Source organism: Lycorma delicatula, chromosome 11 (assembly GCF_047948215.1).
Source record: "Lycorma delicatula isolate Av1 chromosome 11, ASM4794821v1, whole genome shotgun sequence".
In the NCBI taxonomy this organism is placed as follows: domain Eukaryota; kingdom Metazoa; phylum Arthropoda; class Insecta; order Hemiptera; family Fulgoridae; genus Lycorma; species Lycorma delicatula.
Window position 1 is genome coordinate 39,216,317 of NC_134465.1, and position 24,520 is coordinate 39,240,836.

General features: G+C 30.5%; 1 protein-coding gene across 2 annotated transcripts in view; it reads right to left on the bottom strand.

Moving 5' to 3' along the window:
- Positions 1-6,018: 6,018 nt before the first annotated feature.
- The window catches only part of LOC142332267 (alpha-N-acetylgalactosaminidase-like), a 49,883-nt gene continuing 31,381 nt past the window's right edge, over positions 6,019-24,520 (bottom strand). The window contains exons 5-9 of one of the 2 annotated variants that reach the window (XM_075378594.1): positions 19,607-19,701; positions 15,167-15,328; positions 12,014-12,211; positions 6,324-6,488; positions 6,019-6,220 (exon numbers count right to left, since the gene is read on the bottom strand). In XM_075378594.1, coding sequence (XP_075234709.1) covers positions 6,107-6,220; positions 6,324-6,488; positions 12,014-12,211; positions 15,167-15,328; positions 19,607-19,701 — 734 coding nt within the window. In that variant the 3' untranslated portion in view covers positions 6,019-6,106. The remainder of the gene's footprint in view (positions 6,221-6,323; positions 6,489-12,013; positions 12,212-15,166; positions 15,329-19,606; positions 19,702-24,520) is intronic. The other variant, XM_075378593.1, reaches the window with a different exon arrangement.

A 24,520-nucleotide genomic window follows, 5' to 3' on the forward strand; every position in this document is an offset into this window, starting at 1 on the left:
CAAGTAACTGTTCGATTGAGGAATTGCTTCTGACCTAAAATGTTGCACCTTCAGCAGTATGCATTCTAAAGTCCTTATCACTTAAGGCACTTTAAAAACAGTTTATCACATAATTTCTCTTTCGGTTGAGGGGAAATGAATTCATTTGTCTGCTTTATCAATTGTTTTTGCCATTACCTAGTGTAGATTTAAAAATGGTTGCACAATGAAGAGCAATGCCCTCCATAACTTTGCTTTGAAATTGTGAATTCTCCACAAAGTAAAAATATTTCCATTCTTTCTTCATAAAAGAATTTGAAGTTTCACAACTTCCTGGTAAGAACTCGCTTCACAAAAAATCAGTTTTTTCATTCTCAAATCATAATAGTTCTTTAATTTTATCTATTTCTGTCTCTTAAAAAAATTCATAATTGGTGCTATATTGCACATTAATAAAATTGAGGATGCTCTTCTCTCATGGTGGCTTAAAAAAACAGATTCTTCAAATTGAATTAGTTGCTAGATTTTCACTCACCTAAACTAGAAGCAGGTGTTCATTTTTACAGAGAAAAGCAAACAAATTATTTGCCAAGCAACATCTTCCTGTTTTATTCCCTCAAATCTTAGCAATTACTTATACTTCAAAATATATTTCCAGAAGGTCTTTTCACAACTGTGATGCAAATCCTTCATGAGTAGTATTGTGGAAACAGTAACATGTTACCTTAATAGCATTTCAGTTAAGTATGAGTTTATGTAGAATGTAAATGACGTTCTCCTGGCATTTTCATAACCTATTCTACTCGTGAAAATTATGGAAAAAGTTGTTGTCACAAACATATGTCCTAAAATGCTTCATTTGCGAGTTAGTTAATGAAAGATTTTGGTCGGATTTCAGCTACTCCAGTGAAATAAAACTGTACTGAAATTTTTAGGATGTTAATTTAAGGGCAAAGTAAGTAATTTCTTATGGATTTTGACTTGAAAAATCGAATAAAATAGGTCCCAGAATCGTATCTGCAGTAGTTTTTGAAAAATCAAGGGTGAAAAACAATAAAAATTGGGGTAGAAAACCCTGTTTTTTATGTTTGACATACAATAATTTTGTTAAATGGGTATTAAATATAGAAAACTTTTAAACAAAACTTGTAGAGAATTTAATTCTGAAAAAATGGTAAGATAATTTAAATAAACCAAAGAAAAGATAGAAAAATTCAAATTTTATTTTTAATCAGTAAATTACTACATGGGATATCTCTAAAGTAAAAACCGGTGGGAGATTTCTCTCCTTAAAGTTGGCAAACCTGTGTCGTTCATGGCCATTCTAGTAATGTACACATTGCATTGTTGTCTGTAAGTTGTCATGTTGTAGTAGCTTTGATTACATATCGGTTATTACATTATAAAATGAAAAGGAAAATCGATGTAGTTACCAGCCGTGAAATACATGGTCATATGTTTTTTAAACCATCAAAATGTTAAGCCGGCTGAAATTCATAGGCAGTTGGTTGCTGTGTATGCTGAAAATGTAATGAATGAAAGAAACGTCTAAAAATGGTGTGAAAGGTTTAGAAATAACAGAATTAATGTGCACGATGAAGAACGTTTGGGGAGGCCCTCAATAATCACAAAGGACTTGCTGAAATGCGTTGATGATGAAATCAGAAAAGATCATTTGTTAACGACTTCCAACCTGGCCCTTTATTTTCCTCATGTTTCAAGAGCTGTCATCGGTCACATTGCTCACGACCATTTAGGCTTCAGAAAGGTTTGTGTACGTCTTAATGAAACATCACAAAAAAATCTGAATGGGATCTGCTTTGGAATTTTTGATGTGCTATACAGAAAAAAGTGATGAGTTACATAATTCATTTGTTACCGGTGACGAAACATAGATTTCATATTACATGCCAGAGAGAAAATGGCAGTCAAGTGAATGGCGTCATCTTCAATCACCAACAAAAATCAAGCCACAGCCATTTGGATACAAACTGATGGCCACAGTCTTTTGGAATTGGTTTGGCATACTGCTGATTGATTTCATGCCGCATGCAATGACTATAAATGCAGAAGCCTACTGCAAAACTCTATGCAAGTTATGGCGTGCCATTCAAAATCAGCGATATGGCTGGCTGATTAACGGCATAGTCCTGCAGCACAATAATGCAGTTCACATATTATGAGGCCAACACGTGATTTACCGAGAACATTTGGATGGGAAATTTACAATCACCCACCAGTCTGGACTTAGCTCCTTCTGATTACCATTTATTTGGGAAATTGAAAGTATTTTTGAGTGAATCTCTGGGTAACGATCAACTTAAAAATGCTGTAAATTACTGGCTAAATGGACTGGCAGCAAATTAATACAACAAGGATATATTGAAGCTGGTGTATTGCTACGATAAATATATTAATTCATTTGCTAACTATGTAGAGAAGTAGCATAAGGTATGTAATTTAAGAGAAATAAAAAATATATATGAAGTTTTCAGAATAAAATTTTTTACAATGAAACAGTCTTTAATTTAGAGATAACTTCTCATACATTTGTCAGAAAATTACTTATTTAATGTAAACAAAAACCAATTCTTTTTGGTAACTTTAAAAAAACTTACTGTTAAAAAATTAAAAAAAAAAAAATATGAAATTCACACAGCAATTTAAAAATAAAAATTATGACAATTTTTTTTATAAATGACAGAAATACGGTAAATTATTTGAAAAATTATTATTTCAAAGTTACCAATAAAATAACAACAGCTGATCAACAATGCGTAATACTGTATTAGTGTTTAAATCATTCTGTGAGGTACATTTAGTATAACAGGTACTGTTAATTCTGCTGTTATTAGTGAAGGTTTTCTGGGAATTTTAGTTTGAACATGATTAGTTTGCCATTGAAGTAATGCCATACTTAATTACAACAGAGAAATATGCTCATATGGTTTTCATTTTGGATGTATAAATGGTAATTCTACAGCTGCTGCAGTAGAATATGAAATATGCTTTCTGAATCATCAAACAATTAGTGCAACTTTTCACAATCTTTGGTAAACAGGTTCACTCCGTAACATTTATACCAGCTACGAATGATCTGTCCAACATGATGTTATTGATGTAATTATTAATGATGCAGTTCAGCACAGTTCTCGCATTAGTACATGACATCTTTCTAAGCGGATCGCAGTTTCACATTTGATGGTTTGGAGAACACTTAAACAAAACAAATTTTATCCTTATCATAAACTGCCAGTTAAACATCTATAACAAGGAGACAGTTCGCATCCCTTGAAATTCTGTAACTAATGGAATACTTATCAACAACTCTACAAGTTTGTTTTGTTTATTGAGAGGGGAAATTTCACTCAAGACTGAATTAACAACTTATGTGATGAGCATACATGGTCAGAAGTAAATTCTCATTAAACAGTGGAAAGGCACTTCCCTAGTAGAACTCCACATTCGTAGCACCAAGATCACCTTATCCAACACCTTTAGATATTTGCATCTGGGGATGGATGAAAAATATTATACAAAACAAAAATACATTCTTGTGAGGAATTAATTGTTCGCATTATGGATGCGGCTGAGCAACTTAAAAGAGCAATGAAAACAGTACTGAAGCATGCCAGAAATGTGCTGAAAATGGCTGGCTTATTTTTGAACATTTATAATCTTATTATGGTATAAATATATAGCTTTTTGGTCTAGTGTACTGTTTCTAAATAAAATTCAAATTTCTCTAACTTTTCTTTGTTTTATTCAACTTATCTTACACCTTTTTGTGTTTAGGATTAAAATCTTAATAAGTTTTGTTTAAAAGTTTTATGTGTTTATTACTCATTTAACAGTTATTGTATATAAAAAAAAACATGGTTTTTTAGCCCAATTTATAGGTTTTCACCCCTTATTTCTCAAAAACTACTTCAGATATTGTTCTAGGACTTATTTTATTCGATTTTTCAGGCCAAAACCATAAGAAATCACTAATTCTGTCCCTTAATTAACATCCTAAAGGTTTCAGTACACTCTCATTTCACCAGGGTAGCAGAAATCCAAGCAAACTTTTTCATATCCGCAACTCGCAAATGAAGCGTTTTAGAACATACGTTTATATGATTTTTTTGTATTATTTTCATGAGTAGAATAGGTTATGAAAGTCCTGGAAGAACTTCGTAATACACTCTGTATTGATGTTTAATTGCAGTTACTACACACATTCTTGAATTCTTTACAAACTTATCAAAACGCACATTATATGAGGGCAAGTCAAAAAGTAAAGTGAAATTCAAAAAATCAATATATTTGTACTTACATAAATTATACATGCATTATTTTTCAACATAATCCCCTCCTACTTCTATGCACTTAGTACATCTTTTAACAAGCTTTTGATTTCCTTTCTGGAAGAAAGTTTTTAGTCTGGTATGCAAAATCATTTTCACCGCTTTATCAGATCGATAATGATTCCCTCACAACTCTTCTCTTAATGGGCCAAAAATATGAAAATTGCTTGGACCAGGTCCAGATTGTATGAAGGATGGTTCAGCAGCTCAAAACTGAGATCTTGAAGGCAAAGGACTGTTTTTTTTTTGCCATATGAGGTTGAGCGTTATCCTGAAGAAAAATCACCCCTTTAGAAAGTTTACCACATCTTTTGGATTTGATTTTTTGCTTCAGTAAATGCAGTAGCTCACAGTAGTTGTCACTGTTTACTGATTGACCTTAGGTGTGAAGTTCACCAAAAAAAACCTTCCATATTCCAGAATATCATCATCACCTTTACTGTAGACATCTGAGTTTTGAACTTTATTTGCTGTAGGAGATGAAGGATATTTCCATACTAAACTTTGTCGCTTATTCTTCGGTTCAAAGTGATGGTCCCACATCTCATCAACAGTTATTATTCAGTTAAGAAATTAGTCTCCTTCATCTTCGTAACATTTCAAAAGCTCCTGAGAAATTTTCAAACAATTCTCTTTGTGGATGCTGGTCAATTGACATGGAACTCAGCAAGGACAGACTATTAGAAAGTTTAAAAACCATGGATGATTGAAAATGCTGAGTCATGGCTTATATTCAACTCACTTGCAATGTCATCAACTGTAATTTGTCGATTTCCAAGAATCATTTGTTTAACCGCTTCAATATTGTCATTAGTCTTTAAAGTGGAAAGCTGTTCATCACAGAGAGAAATCCTACCATTTTTTAAAGCAATCAATCCATTTGTAGATCTTGCTTCCATTCAAAACAACTCTCTCCATATTGCTGCTCCATTCAATGAATAATCTCTGCTGATTTCACCCCTTCTGAACTGAGGAAACATATCACTGCGCTCACATTTCTTCCTTGGTGGAATCAAACAAAAAGCACTCAATTTAAACAGACTTTGAAACACAATCACAAACAGCTAACAATGAAACATACTTTCAATGAACAGCTTATAGAGATTATGAGTTATAGTACAAGAATCACTGTTGCCATACATGTGATTGGAAGGAAAATCAAAATTTCCCATTACTTTTTGATACCCTTGTACATATTAAGTAATTGTTCCAGAGAAAATAATGATAACATGACAGCTTTATTATGAAATATTACAAACTACTTTATTTATAACAAATATTTTCATATTAGGAAAATATGCAAAGGGTTATTAATTTTACATGAGTAACATTTCTCACTTAGTGAAGCTGATGCTAGCTATCGTCTACTGTTAACAACTCTGAACAAGTTATTAAGAGTCAGTAAGGCATTATATAAGGAGTAAGGCATAAGGAAAAATAACCTGCAATTGTATATTATAGCATAACAAAGAAAAATAATAAAATACTTAAAAATTAGACTTTTCAAGAAATCTGAATCAGCCAGTCTTCTAAAGGCCCTGTGCAGGGTGATCACCTGCACATAATTAATGTGCATAAATTAATTAGAATATAAAATTAAACTTAAAGGATCTTTGGGAAACAACTGGAATACTTATTTTAAAACAAATTTGAATGTTATTACAGTGAAAGGAATAAAATTAGAAATAACTAAATTTTTCTTTTCAGATCTTTAATAAATTACTTTTATGTAATTAAGAGAAATATATTTTGTACTTTTTGTTATTAACCTTAAGCTATTAATTATTAATATCAGCACGAATGAATACAACACCAGTCGGTTTAACTCGGAATTTTATTATCGATTCTGGTTTATATACTCTTACTAATGCTGGATCTTCTTTGAATAAATCCTGTAAAAAAAAACAAAAAAACAATGAAATCAGTCTCAATTGTTAATCATTTATCCGATGATATTTTTGTTCACATATCTTAATTGTAATTAATATAACTTACTGTTATTTTATATCCACCAGGATAATATAAACCAAGATCCTGAAGTGTTACATTAAACGGATATGGTACACCATCTTGTCGGCGACTGACAAATGCGATTGCATAAGAATAATAAGTCTGATATACTGGTGTTATTGGTCGTGTCCATACCTGGATACCCAATTTCTGTAAATATAAATAAAAATTTTCAGTTAAAAAACAATTGAATTGGAATTTATAATTTTATTTAATTATTTTTTCTTATTTTATTATGTAAAAATTACTCATTTTTTTATTATCTGTAACATTGGATTTTTTCGTACATTCTTATAAATAATGTCAATAAATTGATGCAGAATTCACAGCAGCAGTAACATCGCTATTTTGTCATCATATTTAATAAACATTATCTTGTATATTTCTGCTTATAATTAAATTTCATTTATTTATTTAGTGGTCGAGATAATATCCACCTTGATGTAGTACCTTACTCTAAAAATGTAGCCACTTACTCGATGCGGACACTACATGACTTCCTTGTACACCTATTAAATTACATATATACATTTTTTTTAAAAATTAAATGTACATAAAATTTTATTTCATTAATAACTTCTGATATTTTTTCATAATTTTTTTTTTATTATTGAATTATTATTTATTGTAATAAAGTTTTTGCAATCCAGATGTTAATAATTATTAATGAATCAATATATTTAAATTAAAAAAAAAGGAAATGAAGTTCAATTTGAACCGATGTGCCTTCCTCTAAGATCCAAATGTTTCATTAATTAAAATTTTATTTGGCTAAAACTCTGGAACCAATGAAAATAAGTACGATTTATGATATATCATTGAAAAGCTCTCAATGCGAGCTTATTACTGAGTTAAAAAGTTCAAAATTCAAATTTTTTGGATTGTGGGCTTTTTTGAACACTTTTGGTTCAGTTGATTGCAATCAAAAGGGGAGGTGCACAATTAGATGTTACAACAGTTCTAAATCCAAAATTTCAACATCCTACGGCTACTTGTTTTTGAGTTATGCAAGATACATATTTACATATGTAACGTACAGACTTCACACTGCAACTAGTCAAAATGGATTCACGGATGGTCAAAATGAATATTTCTGTTGAAATCTGAAAACTGAAATTTTTCGCGATCGCAATACTTCCTTTACTTCGTTCAAGTAAGTAAAGATAACAATATTCACCTTTACCTGACAAGATGATACAACTGTTTTCATGTAAGTCAACATGATACTTTGATGTATGAGGAAGATTGTTATTACGCTTCCATTCAACGTTTTTTTGCAACTTAATGAACTGTTTAAAAAATCTTCCCATTGATTTATCTCTCTGCTGTATAAGAGACAACATCTTTTTCATTTGTTCTCGATAACCCTGCAAACTACTGAACCGATCATTACAAAGTTTTAATCGTAGCTTACAGTTAAGTATAGTTAAGAATAGTGATAACTCTGAGAGCAAGAACACACACCAAATTACTAAACCATTATTTTCAATTTTTGAAGTTCTGTACACATATTGTGGGTGAAGCCATATCAGGGGATGCTACTTTAAAAAAAAAAATTAAAAGATTTTCTTCTACAGAAACAATAACACTCTGTTAATTTTAAATAACACTAATTAAAAATAACCCTGAAATTTTTGCATCACTGTGTGTATAAGTAATTGCTCAGATAATTTTCATTAAAGGTTTCTGAGTTGTGAACTATTTTATAGAGGATTTTTTATATTTATTGTCTCAAGTATTACTTTAATATTATTTCATGTGGATAATATTATTTCATAATTAATGTGGACTTAATCACATTTATTTTTTGTTTTATAAGTAACTGTGTTCTCTAATCAAAGACAACATGAACATCATGTACCTTCTTGATCCATCTCGGCAAATGCCAGGGTAGTTTCGTTTTTTTAACTGTGGAATGGCAAATCCAGTTTCAAATATAAATCTACATAATGTATATTTATGTGTTAATCAGAAAAAAAAATTATTCTGCCAAAGAAATGGTAATCATATTTTTGATCCTTTTTTCAATGTTAAAAAAAACTACAAACTTCCTAAATGAATCTTTTTTTTAATTAAGGATATATTTCAATGTTTTTTTTTATCTCTTATAAAATAACACATGATGAAATATTATATGTAAAGTACAATGATAATAAAAACAGTATGTTTTTAAGTTATATAAATATTTATGATAGATAGTAATGTATAAAGAACTGTGATTGATGTGGTTAAAAAAAAAAAAATAAATAGATGTTTCTCCAGAAAAGAAAATAGTTCAAAGCAACTAAAAATGATTAGGTTAGGGTTGTGACCAGACGTCTGGAAGTTGCTGGATAGGTCTGGAAGATATTTATATTAAACTAAAGCGAAGAAAACAATTTCTTAGGGCTAACAAATCTAGTTATAAAAATGGAACTGAGTAATCATTTCCTCCTTCAAGATATATTAAACAGTTGAGCATGATGGTGGAAAAAGCAAAGGAAAGACTACTCAAAATGGTCACCAGAAATGAAAATTCACTTCTGCAAAATAAAAACAGTATGGGCAAAGGTTCTGGATAGCCCCAACTATCTCAATCTTCATACAAAGAGGAATCTGAGGCTTCTGGAAATCCTTCTTTAAAATTGAAACCTAAATGTAAGCACTTTCATCGACTCACAATTTTAGATATGAAACATAGTCATAAAGAACAGAAAGAAACATATTAATAAGGTACATAATATTGTACCTTATTATTAAAGTACATGCTATGAAGAGATCCAGATAGGAAACAGCATATAATAATAAGTAAAGAAAAAGAAACAGCATAGCTTGAAAATGAATGAGAGTAGGAATAATAGGAGACCAACAACAAAATTAACTATTAAAAAAACGACTGGTGAAGAAAAAAAATATATATATATGTATTTTTTTTTTAACATGTTAACCTGTGTGTCTGATCACAATTAATTATCTGTACTTTAAAAATCACCATATATAATTTCGATCAAGACTATACATTTTTTAGACATAAACATAAAAATGAATAACAATAACCAGATTGAAACGAGCGTATTCAAGAAACCGACTAGCAATAATACAATTATTCATAGGAACTCAAATAACTCATACCATGCTATGATACTTAGAGCTGTGGTTTATTCACATAATAATAAAGTGGTTTTAAATAACAAACTGGGATGTATAAAAAGTGTAGCTTTGCAGAATGGCTACGATAAATCTTTCGTTAACAATATTTACAAGTGATATTTGAATAAGAAATATAATAAAAAGGACACTACCCTTGTTCCAATAAATCAGTCAGTCTAAAAATTACAATAAGGTTATATTTTATACTGTTGTATAAATGAAAACACATAAAATAATGAACATTTGTAATAAAGAAAAATATACAATTGTGTATATGCCGGTGAATAACATTTCAATAAAATTCTTTATTTATAACTCAACATATGTCTTTGACAAATTCAACTTGAGTGGCATATATAGTATTAGTATTCAGACTGTGATGTTATATATATTGGAAAAACCGATAAGATTGTTCAAGGAAAGATTCTCAGAACATCTGAGGGCATTCAAGAATAATAAAAAATGTTTTTCTAAACTTGGCAGATCACTTAATTTTGAATAGATACAGAATTACAAGCTTAGCAAATAATCCTGAAATATTAGACGTTTGTAATGTAAACAAACTAAAGAATTTAGAAAAATATTACAATTACAAAATCATTAATTGCATATATACAAAATATGAAGTTATTAATAAAAAGATTAAATTAAAAGTCAAAATTAGCTAATCAATTAATTTTGACTTTTAATTTATTTTTTTTTAATTAATGACTTCATATTTTGTATATATGCAATTTCTAATTTTAATTTACAATTTCAAATTTTGATTATAAAAAAAAAAAATAGTTCTATTTCTGTTTTAATTGGAAAAGGATCTTTTAACAATTTTAATTTTAATGTGCAATTTGCAATGTACAATTTAATTTTAAGTGTAATTTGCAATGAAAGATTTGAAAAATTATATAGCAACAAGGTACTTCGAAAAAAGGATGCAAGGTACTTGGGAAAGCACTCTTGCTTGGATTATGGAATAAGGTAGATGTCATTCTATTCTATTCTATTTTATTTTATTAATTCTGTATTTGGGTTGATCAGATTAATATAATTTGTATAGTGCAAAGGAATAAGATTCCCGGAAGGATTGATTTTAGAAAAATAATATATATATAAATATATATACACAGGCAGGATGTCCCAAGAAAAAACTTTCAGGACATGTTCTACTGGTGAAAATAATGAAAAAAATTCATATAAACATAGGTATCTGGAAACGCTTCATTTTTGAGTTACAACTAGTGAAAGATTTCATCCAAATTTTAGCTCTTTTAATAAAAAGAAGCCCTACTGTGATTTTTGGGACCTGAATTAAAGAGTAAAGTTGGTAGTATAATATGCAATTTGAGCTGGGAAATAGGATAAAACAGGTTTCAGAACTATAACTCCAATAGTTTTTAAGATATCCAATGTAAAACAACTGGACCCTTAACTGTTACAGATGAACTTGTTCCAAGTGTCAATGTGAAAATTCAACATCGATTCATAATTAAAAAATTGTCCAAACATTTTCCTCACATATCGCAAACAGTGCTGTATGAAATCATAGCAGATAGGTTAGGCTTCCACAAATTTTGTGTTTGCTGGGTGCTTAAGCTTCTTTCTCATGAACATAAAAAAGAGGATGGGGTCAGCACTAACCTTCTTCTAACCATAACAAGAAGGATGAATTCCTTGACTGCATCATAACAGGTGATCAGACACGGGTTAAACTTATTAATATGGAAACAAAGGTTCAATTGATGCACAGTGGGTCACACCAATTCTCCTCAAAAACCCATTTCTTCAAAAAAATCTGACGGCATCAGTTTTTTGGGACCATAAAGGAGTGATCATGGTTGATTTTATGGAAAGAGTCATGACAATTAATTAATGCTGAATCTTACAGCGAGACTTTGAAGAAATTGAGAAGGGCCACAAAACAAACGACAGCATGCTGAGTTCAGGCATCGTTTTTCTTCTGATAATGCTCATCCACATACTGTAGTAGACACTCAACACCAAATGGGAGTTGTTTAACCATTCTCTGTACATCTCTGATTTGGCTTCCAGTGATTATCACCTTTGTTCAAAAATTAAGAAACAGTTAGCAACACAGCATATTGAAAATGATGGGTTGGAAAGCAGTGTTACTACCTGGCTTAATTTACAGGCGGCAGAGTTTTATGACAAGGGTATTCAAAAACTTGTTTACAGATATCACAAGTGCCATAATTTGGATGGTAATTATACAGAAAAGTAGCTACAAGATGTATAATAAATTTTTTTTTTATAAATCACTGTTTTTTTTTTAATAACGAATTGGAGTTACTTTCCAAATAACCCCTGTAAAAAGGCATAAGATACTTTATAAGACATTTTGAAGGAATAAAATAATTCCTTCAAAATAAGGATTGAAAAAAATTATGTAACTTAAAGAATAAAGATATTTACACTGAAATAGGACAAAATTTGAACTATAAGGAAGTGTAGAAAAGGAATCAGTATGAAGTGATATGATGAAAAAGGATTAATTAATCATAAAAAAAAAAAATATTAAACGTAACATTTACCTTAAATATTCGACGTCCTTGGATTCCTAGTGGATCTTGGTTTACAGCAATTATATCTTCATTTTGTAATATATCCTTATATTCTGGTCTTATTGAATTTAAATCTGTTGACATCAATAATGGAGCTGCAAGTATTGCCCATATTGCCATTTGTAGTTTACTCTGTTCATAACTTAATCCAAAATTCCCAATAATTAACTGCAATCATAAATAAATATATAAGCATTATATTGTAAGTCTGTACAGTATAATGTATATCAGAATCTACTGGTTTCTGCTTTTCATTTCAATACAAAATTTTTTAATATATAAATAAAATAAAATTGTTTTATAAAGTAATTTATTAAATTGGACTATTAGTAATATTATACAATAATTACCTAATTTTACGGTAGTCTTGAGTAATTGATTTCAGCATTAGAAATTCACTTTTAAATAATAAAATAAACATTAATTAAAAAAATTAACAAACACTTCAAAAGTTTCATTAATCTTTAGGATTTTGGTTGCAATCTTTGATTTTGAGGATGTTATTCCCAAAGAGTAATGTTACCATCTTACTCCAAGACTATTTTTTCCTGTTATTGACATAATGATTAGGAAGTTTCATTTAAAATAGTTAGGAATATATGTTCATTAGGGACTATCTATCTACTGAATTTGAATATGTAAATAATATTTTATCCACTTTAATAAGAGTAGTGACTGAAATATATTGTACAGCTGCTCATTACTCGCAAAATGAAACGAAATAATTAAATGAAAAGTATAAAATACATTTTATTTGCTATAAAAATAAAGTCAATATTTACAGCTAGCTATGTAATTCCCCCCCCCCCCCCCATTAACAGTGAACTGGTTTTCTCATCCTTTTAATGAGAATGCTGGCAGACTTTCCTTGATCCACAACCTCAGTTCATAATCTGTGGTGAAATTAATACCTTTAATATCCCTCTTTGTGAAATGAAGTGGAAATCGCAGAAGGTGCCAAAACTGGTGAATCTGAAGGGTAAAGAATATGTTCAAATTTCAACTTCACAAGAACCTCGGTGGTTGAACTTGACATGTGTGTTTCAGCATTATTATGTTATAGAATTATCAGCTCAGTAGATTGTTAAAGACGATACATATATCTCTTAAGGTAATTTAATGTAACTGTGAATCGCACAGAATTTACAGTCAACACAGCTTCCAGCCATCATTTTTGAATCGATTCATCTACATTCTTTTGGTGCATCTCATCTGGTCACCTGCTGTGAGCTCATTCTCAATATTCACTTTACTGGCTTCTGATGCAAAAAATTCTATTGCCCACCTTCTTACAATACTTTGATCAACAGTTAGTTTCATTACCACAAATGGCTTTTACATGACAATGAATGTCACTAAAAGCCATTTAAAAATTCAATCACTGAATGTTGTTTAAGACATGTTGACATAGCAAACATACTTGACTCCATAACAATTGACACTGACAGAAAATTATAGGGTGAGTCTCTAATATAGAATTAGTTTTGGAATATTAATGAAATTACTAGTCAGCAGCATCTATCACTTGTGCGATGTTTTGTTCTCCTGTTATGTTCTAGTGCCCATTACATTTCAGTTGCCCAAAGTGAAATCACTTTAAAACTATTAAAAAATTACGTGTAGATTATGAAAATTGAACAACATGAAATCAGTTGTAAATAATTTTTAAGTGGGGCAATTTCCATTTAACTTGAAAGCGAGTCAAATTAAATCAAATCTTTATTGCAGATGAAACTGAAGATCAGAAATATAAGAAACAATACGAATCAAGATTGAAATGCAATCGTTTACATCATTAGACTAAATTTTCTGCAAAATTCAATTCATACAGACCATCTGGAGAAGAACTTTTCAACAAAAGAAAGAACTTATTGACCTCGAGTTGAGGTTATATATAGAATTTAAGTAGCTTACCTAGCATAACACACTATACATATCATAGACATCCTGACCCCATAACGGAAGACTTGTGACGATCCTGGTTACCACATCACCACCTCTGTTCCAAGCCCTGATGGGCTTTACTTGAGGTCATCATTTAGACTTTCTAAATCTGATATTATAACACAATCATCGGTTGAGCCTCTGTCAGAATGCCAACAATGCAAATGCCTTGGCAGACGTTTCCATCAGTGTGATGGAAATGTGTAGACTTGACTCTACTATTACCTTCATATTAGACTTCTTCCAACCTTGCACACCTACTTTAATTTGTAGCCCTCTCGACTAACTGATTAACCAATTTGTGAAAGCATAATCCCTGTGCCTTTCTCTAACGCTGAAGGATTCATACAAAAACCATTCCAATAACTAATTTTCAAACTATACTGTATGATCAAACATTTATTCATCAGAGTCTGCTGAAAACATCTAAAAACTATTCTCATACCCTTACACAAGTGTTGATTGCAAAAACAACAATTTTGTCCAATAAATGCCTGATCCATTCAAATCCGATCTCTTGATTTGTCAAGATATTCAAGAAATTCAATAAAATTTTAACAAAAAATGTACAATAACTGTCCCTGATGTGGTCTGCTTTTAGGAGCAAGGTCAATATGCCTTCACCCTCCTGCACCACAGCTCCATTTCAGAGTTCATAACACATCTTTCCTCCACCCTAAAAACAAATACCTCAAATAACCAGGGCTCAATGTCAATACGCCTATCTTGGAAAAGAAAGCGCCCAAGCAAGCCTCTAGTCACCGGGTTACTACAGTATCTTAAGAGCATCAAACCCTCCAGCCACCTCTTGCAGTGCCAGAGATCTTAGGAAGCTGATGACTATATGCCACCCCCTTTGGGTTTTCCAATTAACTTACAAATCAAAACTGATCCTTGCAAGTTCTTTATTTTAGTACATTCAACTAATTTTCTACTGAAAATAATTTATTTGTGAAAAGTTTTCCACCACTTTGCATTATCATCAATCGTAAATGTGTATGCTAATTTTAAGCTCGCTAGCTTAAAATTAGTTAAAAATTTAGTTTAAAATTTAATCAGAAATTAAGTTAAAAATTGATGGCAAAAATTTGACCATCACTGCTGACAGAATGATAGACATGAAGGGTGAGTTAAATAAAAATGTATAAAAAATAAATTCTGTGTCGTTATATAATTTACCATGTCAGGATCATTCCAGTGACCGGGCCCGGCATTTGGTATGTAAACTTCTTGTTGTGAAGCAAAATGATCAATTATATTCATTAAACTATAATATGAATCTTGAATATCATCATAATTTCGCCATAAATTGCAATGTTTAGCTATGGAGGCATAATCTGGCTGTAAAAAAGAAAGATAAATATACATTTTCAAATTACTTATTTATACTGCAAATACAATAATATTAGTTGATAATAAGTAAATATATAAATATTTAATTCAGATCAAAACATAGAAAAATAACTGCGTTATTGTGACTTCTCTCTTTCTCTTGTTTAGCCTCCAGAACCACCAGAATAATATAGATATGTATAAATGCAAATGAAGTATAGCCTTGCATGGTCTCGGGTCGACCGTTCCTGAGATGTGTGGTTAATTGAAGCCTGACCGCCAAAAAATATTGGCACTCATGATCTAGTATTCAAATCCGTATAAAAGTAGGGCCTTTACCAGGATTTGAACCTTAGAACTCTTGACTAAGAGTTGACTAACAACTACTTTCAGTAGCTGTTAAGGGCATAGGTCAGGAAAACTTAAACGGCCATATCAACATCACTCAATCTTCTGAGTATTGTGCAGCTGAAAGTAATAGAAAACTACGGCTATTTTTTTTCCAAGAAAATATAGCTCTCTGCATTTTCATGAAACATAGATGGAGGCGCCTTTCTTAGTAAAATATTCCGGAAGTAAACTAGTCCCCCATTCGGATCTCCTGATGGAGACTGTATAAAACAGATGAGATATTATTTGCTCTGAGACATGGGAAATTGATAATGTCAATTTATTTAGTATTCAAGATTACAGTCTAATAAACAGTGAAAGTAAGTCTGATCAAAACAATGCAACTTTCAAAACAATGTGACTGTATAAAACAGATGAGATATTATTTGCTCTGAGACATGGGAAATTGATAATGTCAATTTATTTAGTATTCAAGATTACAGTCTAATAAACAGTGAAAGTAAGTCTGATCAAAACAATGCAACTTTCAAAACAATGTAACGCTTGCCTATAGTAAGAGAAATATTAAATTATATTCCCGAAAAGGTTGTTGCAAATTGGTGAATGTCGAGCTATCAAGACTGAATTTAGTCAAGTAAAGTCAAAAATATGATTATTGGCTATGTAAAGAAAGACTTCGAGCTCTGATGTTGACCTATTTAATGATTTATCAGTTTACTTATCGTTAAGTAGTAGTAATGATGGAATTTTTTTATCTCTGTTTGTGGGGACTTGAATATTGATATTTTGGCACATAATAATAATGTTGATGAATATATGAATACTTTTAGTATTGAAGGATATGTGCCAATAATCAATAAACCGACAGGAACAGATGGTAGTAGTAAAACTTGTAGATGTCTTGTAAGATCATATATTTATCAAAAGCTCTAAGATGAAAAATAAAATAACTGGAATAATCTTGAAAAACAAATTCACTAATCACTTTCTAGTAATAACAAGTATTCAGTTTGAATGCAAAACTAAAGACTTATCTTATTCTGGACCTAAAAGAATAACCAAGCTAACTACATTCCAGCTTATTGATTTGATGTGGAATGATGATAGGAGAGCTCAAGCAGCCAACGGTGACCCAAGCAAATACAATAAATATTTGTTAGGTAAGTAATAAAACATGTTGAAGCAGCTCTAATTATGCGATTGATTAGAGGAAGGGATAGGAAATCTTGGATAACTACAGCACTCTTAAATTTAATCAGAACCAAAGAAATATTACATTTGCTTCATAAAAAATTTGGGGAACAGAGAATTAGAAAATTACTACAAAAGTTATAAAATAGGCTGACTGGTCTACTAAGACAAGCCAAAACTTCTGAAAGAAGTTTGGGATTTAGAAATAATCCTGGCAGGCCTAAACTATGGCATGAGATTCAAAGCTACAATAGTACTAAAAAGTCTGAAAATTTTCAGATGATACTGAATGATAAAAATGATGAGATTGCAATAAAAACTCAATCTCTAATGTGATGAACAAATATTTTTCAACTGTTGGTTAAGAATTGGCTGATGAAATAAAAAGTAAATAAAAGCAATACTCAAAATAACAAGACGATTTTAAGCTCATGTTTTCTTAAACTGACTATAACTGCTGAAATATTGCGGAATCTAGATCAAAAGAAAGCTAGGTCCTGAGATGTACCAGTAATAGAGTAATAGTATTCAAAGAAACAGCAAACATACTTGCAGTTCTTTGAGAAATGTATGGTGTCTAGATTGGAATCATTCATGAATAAGCACTAATTATTATCAAATAATAAACTCTCTTTTTCTGTTTAGTCTCCAGAACCATCATAAGGTATTACTTCAGAGGATGATATGTATGAATGTAAAGTGTAGTCTTGTACAATCTCAGGTCGACCATTTCTGAGTTGTGTGGTTAATTGAAACCTAACCACCAAAGAACACTGGTATCCACAATCTAGTTTTTAAATGCAAATAAAAGTATTACAAAATAAGAGCCCTGCAGAGATGTTTAGTTACATAATGTTGTATCTTGTGTAGTAATGTATCAAATTGTAGTCATATAATGTAATTATTATTGTATCTTATTCTGTAACCTGGTAATGATCAATAAGTAAATAAATAAAATAAATAAGCATTATGGTTTTAGGAAAAGAATTTCTTCAGAAGATGCTATGATTTCACTAGTAGGTCAAATTTATGAGAAGATGGATCAGAAAACAAAGTTATCAACATTTGGTCTCGATCTAGCTGACGCTTTTGACACTATCTGTCATAAAACCTTGCTGAACAAATTGGAAAGATATGGCTTCTGAGGGAATGCTCATAAACTATTAAGTAGTTATTTGAACCAAAGAATCCCAAGAGTAAAAGTTAATAATACTTTAAGTGACCAAACACTATTGAAGTATGAAGTTTCATAAGGTACTGTTCTTACACCATTCCTATTTTTGTTATATATTAATGTCCTATTGGAAGTGGGCTGTAGGGGAAATATTTGTGTGTAAGTAGAGAATACAACTCTATTGTATTTTTCTAAGAGCTGTTGGAACTGATGCAGAATGAACTGGTACCTTCTTGATACCATCAAGAAGGTATTTATCTGGTTTGCCGATAATTCTCTCACGATTAATTTCAATAAGACCTAATTTTATTCCATTTGGAGCATATATATTCAGTCTACCAGTATTTGACAGTATTAGTTAGAATCGGCTTGCTTACAGATGAAAATGCAACTGAGGTTGTTGCAATAATAACTGATTCTTTGAAATTGTTAGGATTGTACATCAGCTCAATACTGCAAAGACAAAGGAGGACAGCATATTTAATAAGAAGAATCCGACCCGACCTATTATGAATTTAAGCAATTCACTTACGATCTATTTTGCATTCTTCTATTCAGTCTTAAATTATGAACTAATAATTTGGGCATCAGTATATAATAATGCACTAAAATCACTTTAGATGTTGCTGAATAAGGACCTGAAAATAATTTTCTCTAAAAATATTGGATATAGCACAAATACATTATACAGCGATAATTAAATACCAGATATACGAAATTCAAATATAATTGCCTCTATTTTGGAATGTATAAATATATCAGAGTATATCAGAGCCTATAAGTAGATCTTATGATGTCAGAACCAGGAGACAAACCGATAGAGATTTTATGGTTCTGAAATTCAGCATTACAATGGGACATAGATCATACAAATATATTGGACCTGTGGCTTACAACATGTTAAGAAATATCAATATGAAAAGATTATTACAGAAGAAATTACAGTGCATTAAAAATAATCTGAGCATCAAACTTCAGCTAAATTAGAATTTTTTTTTTTAAAATGAGTGAATGAGGAATGAGTGAAAGAATGAAGGAGTGAGTGAATGAGTATGACTTTTATTAATAATAGAAGTGTGCGATTCTAACTGATGTAAAAATTGCTGTTTTCTTTTACTTTATCCCTATATGTTCTGTGTTTTTATTATTAATAAGGGAATTATATTTAAAGGGAATAAATATAATCAAGAACACTTACGAGCAAACTTATGCACAAGCCAAAGCTTAAGTAAAAGTAAAGCTTTTTCACCATTGGCTGTGAATTAAATGTACACTCTTATGAATGTAAAAATAAATAAATAGCTCTGATAAAATACTTTTTAGGGATATTAATAAAAAAAAAAAAAACCATTTCCTCCTTCTCCTTGCCTTCTTGACCAATCATGCTGTAGATTTAACATTTCATATTACTTCTGAAAAACTAAATGAGAAGGTATAGCCAGGTTATTGTAACCGCAAGCTTTGCAAAGAATTAGACAAACGTTTACTACTAGCTGATAAACATTTTTAAGATACTGCTTTTATTTTTCAATTAACTGTTTGTAAAAAAAGGATATTAATAGGTAACTTACAGACATATCTTCTCCTTCTTGGTATGCAGGCCAACTGCATGAATAAACTATTGGCCGACCGGTTTCATTCAAATATCGACCAAGTTCTGGATAACCTGTAAATTTTAAATGGTAAACAATATTAATTCTTTCTAATTTATTAATGAAATAAGAAAATTATCGCATAGATTTATTTATGTGCATTATTTATTTATTATTATTTATTTATTTAACAGTACAATTTTGTATGAATTATTATCCAACAAAGATGAAAACTATGAAATTTTCAGGAAGTTATCTGGTTAAAAAATATATTATCATACGGAATATAACCATCAAGCGAGTTTAATGTCTTCATATGCGAACTACGACCAACCTTAAGAGAATAGTGCTATCTTTAAAAGGCCTGGGGTTTATCAGCAAATACATGGCATGATAAGACAATCAATACCAAGAATTACCTTAAATTTTACAAAGCTATGGAAGTACATCCTTACTACATGGCCCAGAATGTTGGGCACCGACAAGGGAGGATCTGACATACAGAGAAAGTGACTGAAATGAGATTTCCCAGATCGCTCAGAAGTGTTACAAGAGAAAACAGATTCATAAATGATCATATATGAGCGGATCTCGGATTAATGCCTACAGTTGATTAAATATCTAATTACACTTGTTGTGCATGTCACAGAAACGAATATCTTTTGAAGAGCAATAGAGTACCAGCCATTAGGAAAGAGAAGTATTGGAAGATTGAGGTCAAGATAGTAAATCCAGGGTCATTAGCACCCTCCTGTATGGATAGAAAGAGAACAAGATATATTTAATTAACCATATCATAATCTGTTATATAAAGCATTTTTAGATTTCAAAATCCATTCTCGGCTATAAAATATTACTTGGTGGTATATGACAGTCATACAAATAACTTCTTTTAAATGTTTCTATGAATGTATAATGATGATAACGTGTTTTAAATCCACTGGCTCTACTGACTTAAACTTTTAAAATTATAATTTCCTTTGTACACATTTTGGTCATTATTCATCACATTATTTTTGGTTTTCTTTTACAATTAAAAAACATAATATATTAATTCCTTCAGTGGTTTAATTTAAAGGCAATTACTTTTATACAAATTTTAATACTAGATGATGGATACCGGGGTGTTCTTTGGTGGATGGATTTCAATTAACCAGATGTCTTAGGAATGGTCGACCTGAGACTGTACAAGACTACATTTCATTTGAATTCATACATATCATCCTCTCAAGTAATACCTTACGGTGATTCCAGAGGCTAAACAATTAAGAAAAGAAAGTGGTTTAATTGAAAAACAAAAAAAAAGATTTATAAATTTATTGTATGTACAGGTGAGTGAAAAGTTAAACAATGATGAATTTATTCATCCCTGCAGTGAGAAATTTGTTTTTAGATTGGCCCTATCAGGTGGATTGGAATCTGTAATATTTGACCCTGTAGCATTACACAATATTTAGACAATGTCTCCCTATTTTATCTATTAGTGGCAGGTGCGCTTTAAAAATTATTGTGTGTTTTTCATGGTCTCAATCTGGATTTTTTTTTTTGAGAATCATTTTAAATCACAATTGTTTTTAAAGTGTCAGAAATATATTGCTGCAGTTTTTCCTGAATAAAATGTACCCAATAAATTGACAGATTCACGAATAGTCACTTGTTTTAGAGAAACCGGTAGTATAGATGAACAAAAAATGGTCTGCCTGGCTTATAGTTTTAAATTATGTATCTTTAGAATGTGTCCATGCATCCACTGAATGACCATCACCAAAATCATTAAGAAAGTTATTTCAAGTGATCAGAACGTCACACTAGTGTGTCTACAAAGCCACAAATTAAAATTACATCTAAATTTTATTCACTTCTTGCAGGAATTGCAAGAACCTGATCACAGAAATAGACACATTTATTGCAAATTGTTTATGCATTTTTTTGGTAGCAATATTTAGATCTTGAATAACATTTAAATTAGTAACAAGGCATGGATTATAACCGACTTTATAGATTTGCTAGAAAATGAATGTAATCGCTGGTTGCAGCAAGATGTTGGAAAGCCTGCATAGCAAATAACACAATGTTGTACGAGTTCTTCGGGGAGCAAGCCATCATCTAATGTGGTTTAACTATGGCCATCTACATCACCAGATTTATCTCATATGAATCTTTTTCTTTGGGATAATTAACAGTAAAAGTTTTTAGAAATAATTCACGCACAATTGATTGATATTTTGAATTCAACTGAAAAACTGAAATCAAAATATCCCATATCAGTATTCCAACCATTAAAATAGAGGGTGCTAACATGAAGAAATATGTTGATGTCTACATAACTGCAAATAAAAAGAACATTTTGAATGCTTACTATAACAAAATTACTGTAAGTTATAAAATTACTTAATATTTATTTCTTCCTTAAACTTAATTACACGTTTCATATACTGGTTTCATCAACTTTTTTCCCCCAAATGGATTGCATAACTTTTTTCCCACTCTGTTTAATTTATTTTAATATATATAATTTTTTTGCAAAAAATCCTTTATCAGTTAAAATATCCAATAGTGAGAAAAATGAAACCAATGTGTGAATTTATAAATAGGAGCTGCAAATTATCAAACATTTATTTCAATTTTAAACTTCAATAAAAGCATAACAAACAAAAATTTATAACAAATTGCTATTAAAAAAAAAAAAAAAAACAATTACTTCAAAATATTTTCAGTCTGGGATTGTGTTCAGTATATAATGATTTGTTTTGTTTTTAGTCCTGAAGGTTACATTACATCCTGATTCTTTAAATCTGTGAACTACTCTCCAAATCACTTTACTAATGTTATTGTAATGTCCTTTTCTTTTTTTATCTTTGTTTTTAGTTTAATTTTTTGTAGAAGTGTGTAAATGAGTATGTTCTAAAAACCATTTGTAATAGCTAGGTATTTTATCAGATAAGGTGAATGTGTCAAGCAGTTTGTGGATAATTTACATGAGGTCAGATGGTTAAATGTGTTGCGAACAGGAGTCTGTGGCTATCAGTTCTCAGTATACTTTGTTAGCATATTTTTGTTGGTTTTTTGTGTTGGTGAGATCAAAATAGCATGTTGTTTATAAAGTTTGTATTCAGTTGTAAAGTTTAATTTATAATATGTTTGTTTATACATATGAATAATTTACATTGTCTCATGTTATCTCGGTCCAAGTCCCTCAGGAGATTTGGACATTTTTTATATCTGAAGTATGTCTTCAGTCAAATGACTGAAGACAAAAAAAAAAAGATAATTGATCAGTAATGGGTTATTCATACTTCAGATAAAAAATGTCCAAATCTCCTGAGGGACTTGGACCGAGATAACATGAGACAATGTAAATTAATCATATGTATAAACAAACATATTATAAATTAAACTTTACAACTGAATACAAACTTTATAAACAACATGCTATTTTGATCTCAATAACCCATTACCGATCAATTACCTTCTTTTTTTTGTCTTCAGTCATTTGACTGGTTTGATGCAGCTCTCCAAGATTCCCTATCTAGTGCTAGTCATTTCATTTCAGTATACCCTCTACATCCTACATCCCTAACAATTTGTTTTACATATTCCAAACGTGGCCTGCCTACACAATTTTTCCCTTCTACCTATCCTTCCAATATTAAAGCGACTATTCCAGGATGCCTTAGTATGTGGCCTATAAGTCTGTCTCTTCTTTTAACTATATTTTTCCAAATGCTTCTTTCTTCATCTATTTGCCGCAATACCTCTTCATTTGTCACTTTATCCACCCATCTGATTTTTAACATTCTCCTATAGCACCACATTTCAAAAGCTTCTAATCTTTTCTTCTCAGATACTCCGATTGTCCAAGTTTCACTTCCATATAAAGCGACACTCCAAACATACACTTTCAAAAATCTTTTCCTGACATTTAAATTAATTTTTGATATAAACAAAATATATTTCTTACTGAAGGCTTGTTTAGCTTGTGCTATTCGGCATTTTATATCGCTCCTGTTTTGTCCATTGTTAGTAATTCTACTTCCCAAATAACAAAATTCTTCTACCTCCATAATCTTTTCTGCTCTTATTTTCACATTCAGCGGTCCATCTTTGTTATTTCTACTACATTTCATTACTTTTGTTTTGTTCTTGTTTATTTTCATGCGATAGTTCTTGCGTAGGACTTCATCTATGCTGTTCATTGTTTCTTCTAAATCCTTTTTACTCTCGGCTAGAATTACTATATCATCAGCAAATCGTAGCATTTTTATCTTTTCACCTTGTACTGTTACTCTGAATCTAAATTATCAATTATCAAATTCTCTATAATAAGTGAAGAAATTTTCATTAAAGAAACAGAAGATTTTGTTCGCGTTCAATTTGAATATTAAAATATACAGTACAATAATGTATGGCAATGATACAATATCTAACAGAGTGTATGTTCTCCACAAACTGACATTAGTATTCAGAGTCTATCTCTGGTCAATTACGCCTGTATTTGTTAAAAAAAAAAAAGAAGAAAATATATATGTATATATATATATTCCCCCCCCCCCCCAATTATGTCTTCTTTCATCTATTCATGATAAAACCTTCAAATTGCACTAAAATGAAATCCCATTCTCCTTCTTTTTTTACTTCTTTATTTATATGACAATAGTTAATGTTTTTGAATCTTTGCACTAAATGCCTCAGGAATGGAAATAATTATTGTTTATAAAACTTCTTTAACTCTTGAATTATTAGCATAACATGTTTAAAATATTTTTGACACAAAAAAAAAAGAATATGTTTCATTGAGGAATAATTTTTTCGTCGTAAATTTCATGAGCTATGTGGTCATGAATCAATCTACATGAAGAATGCAGTAAGTAATACACTGGCACTATTTAACAA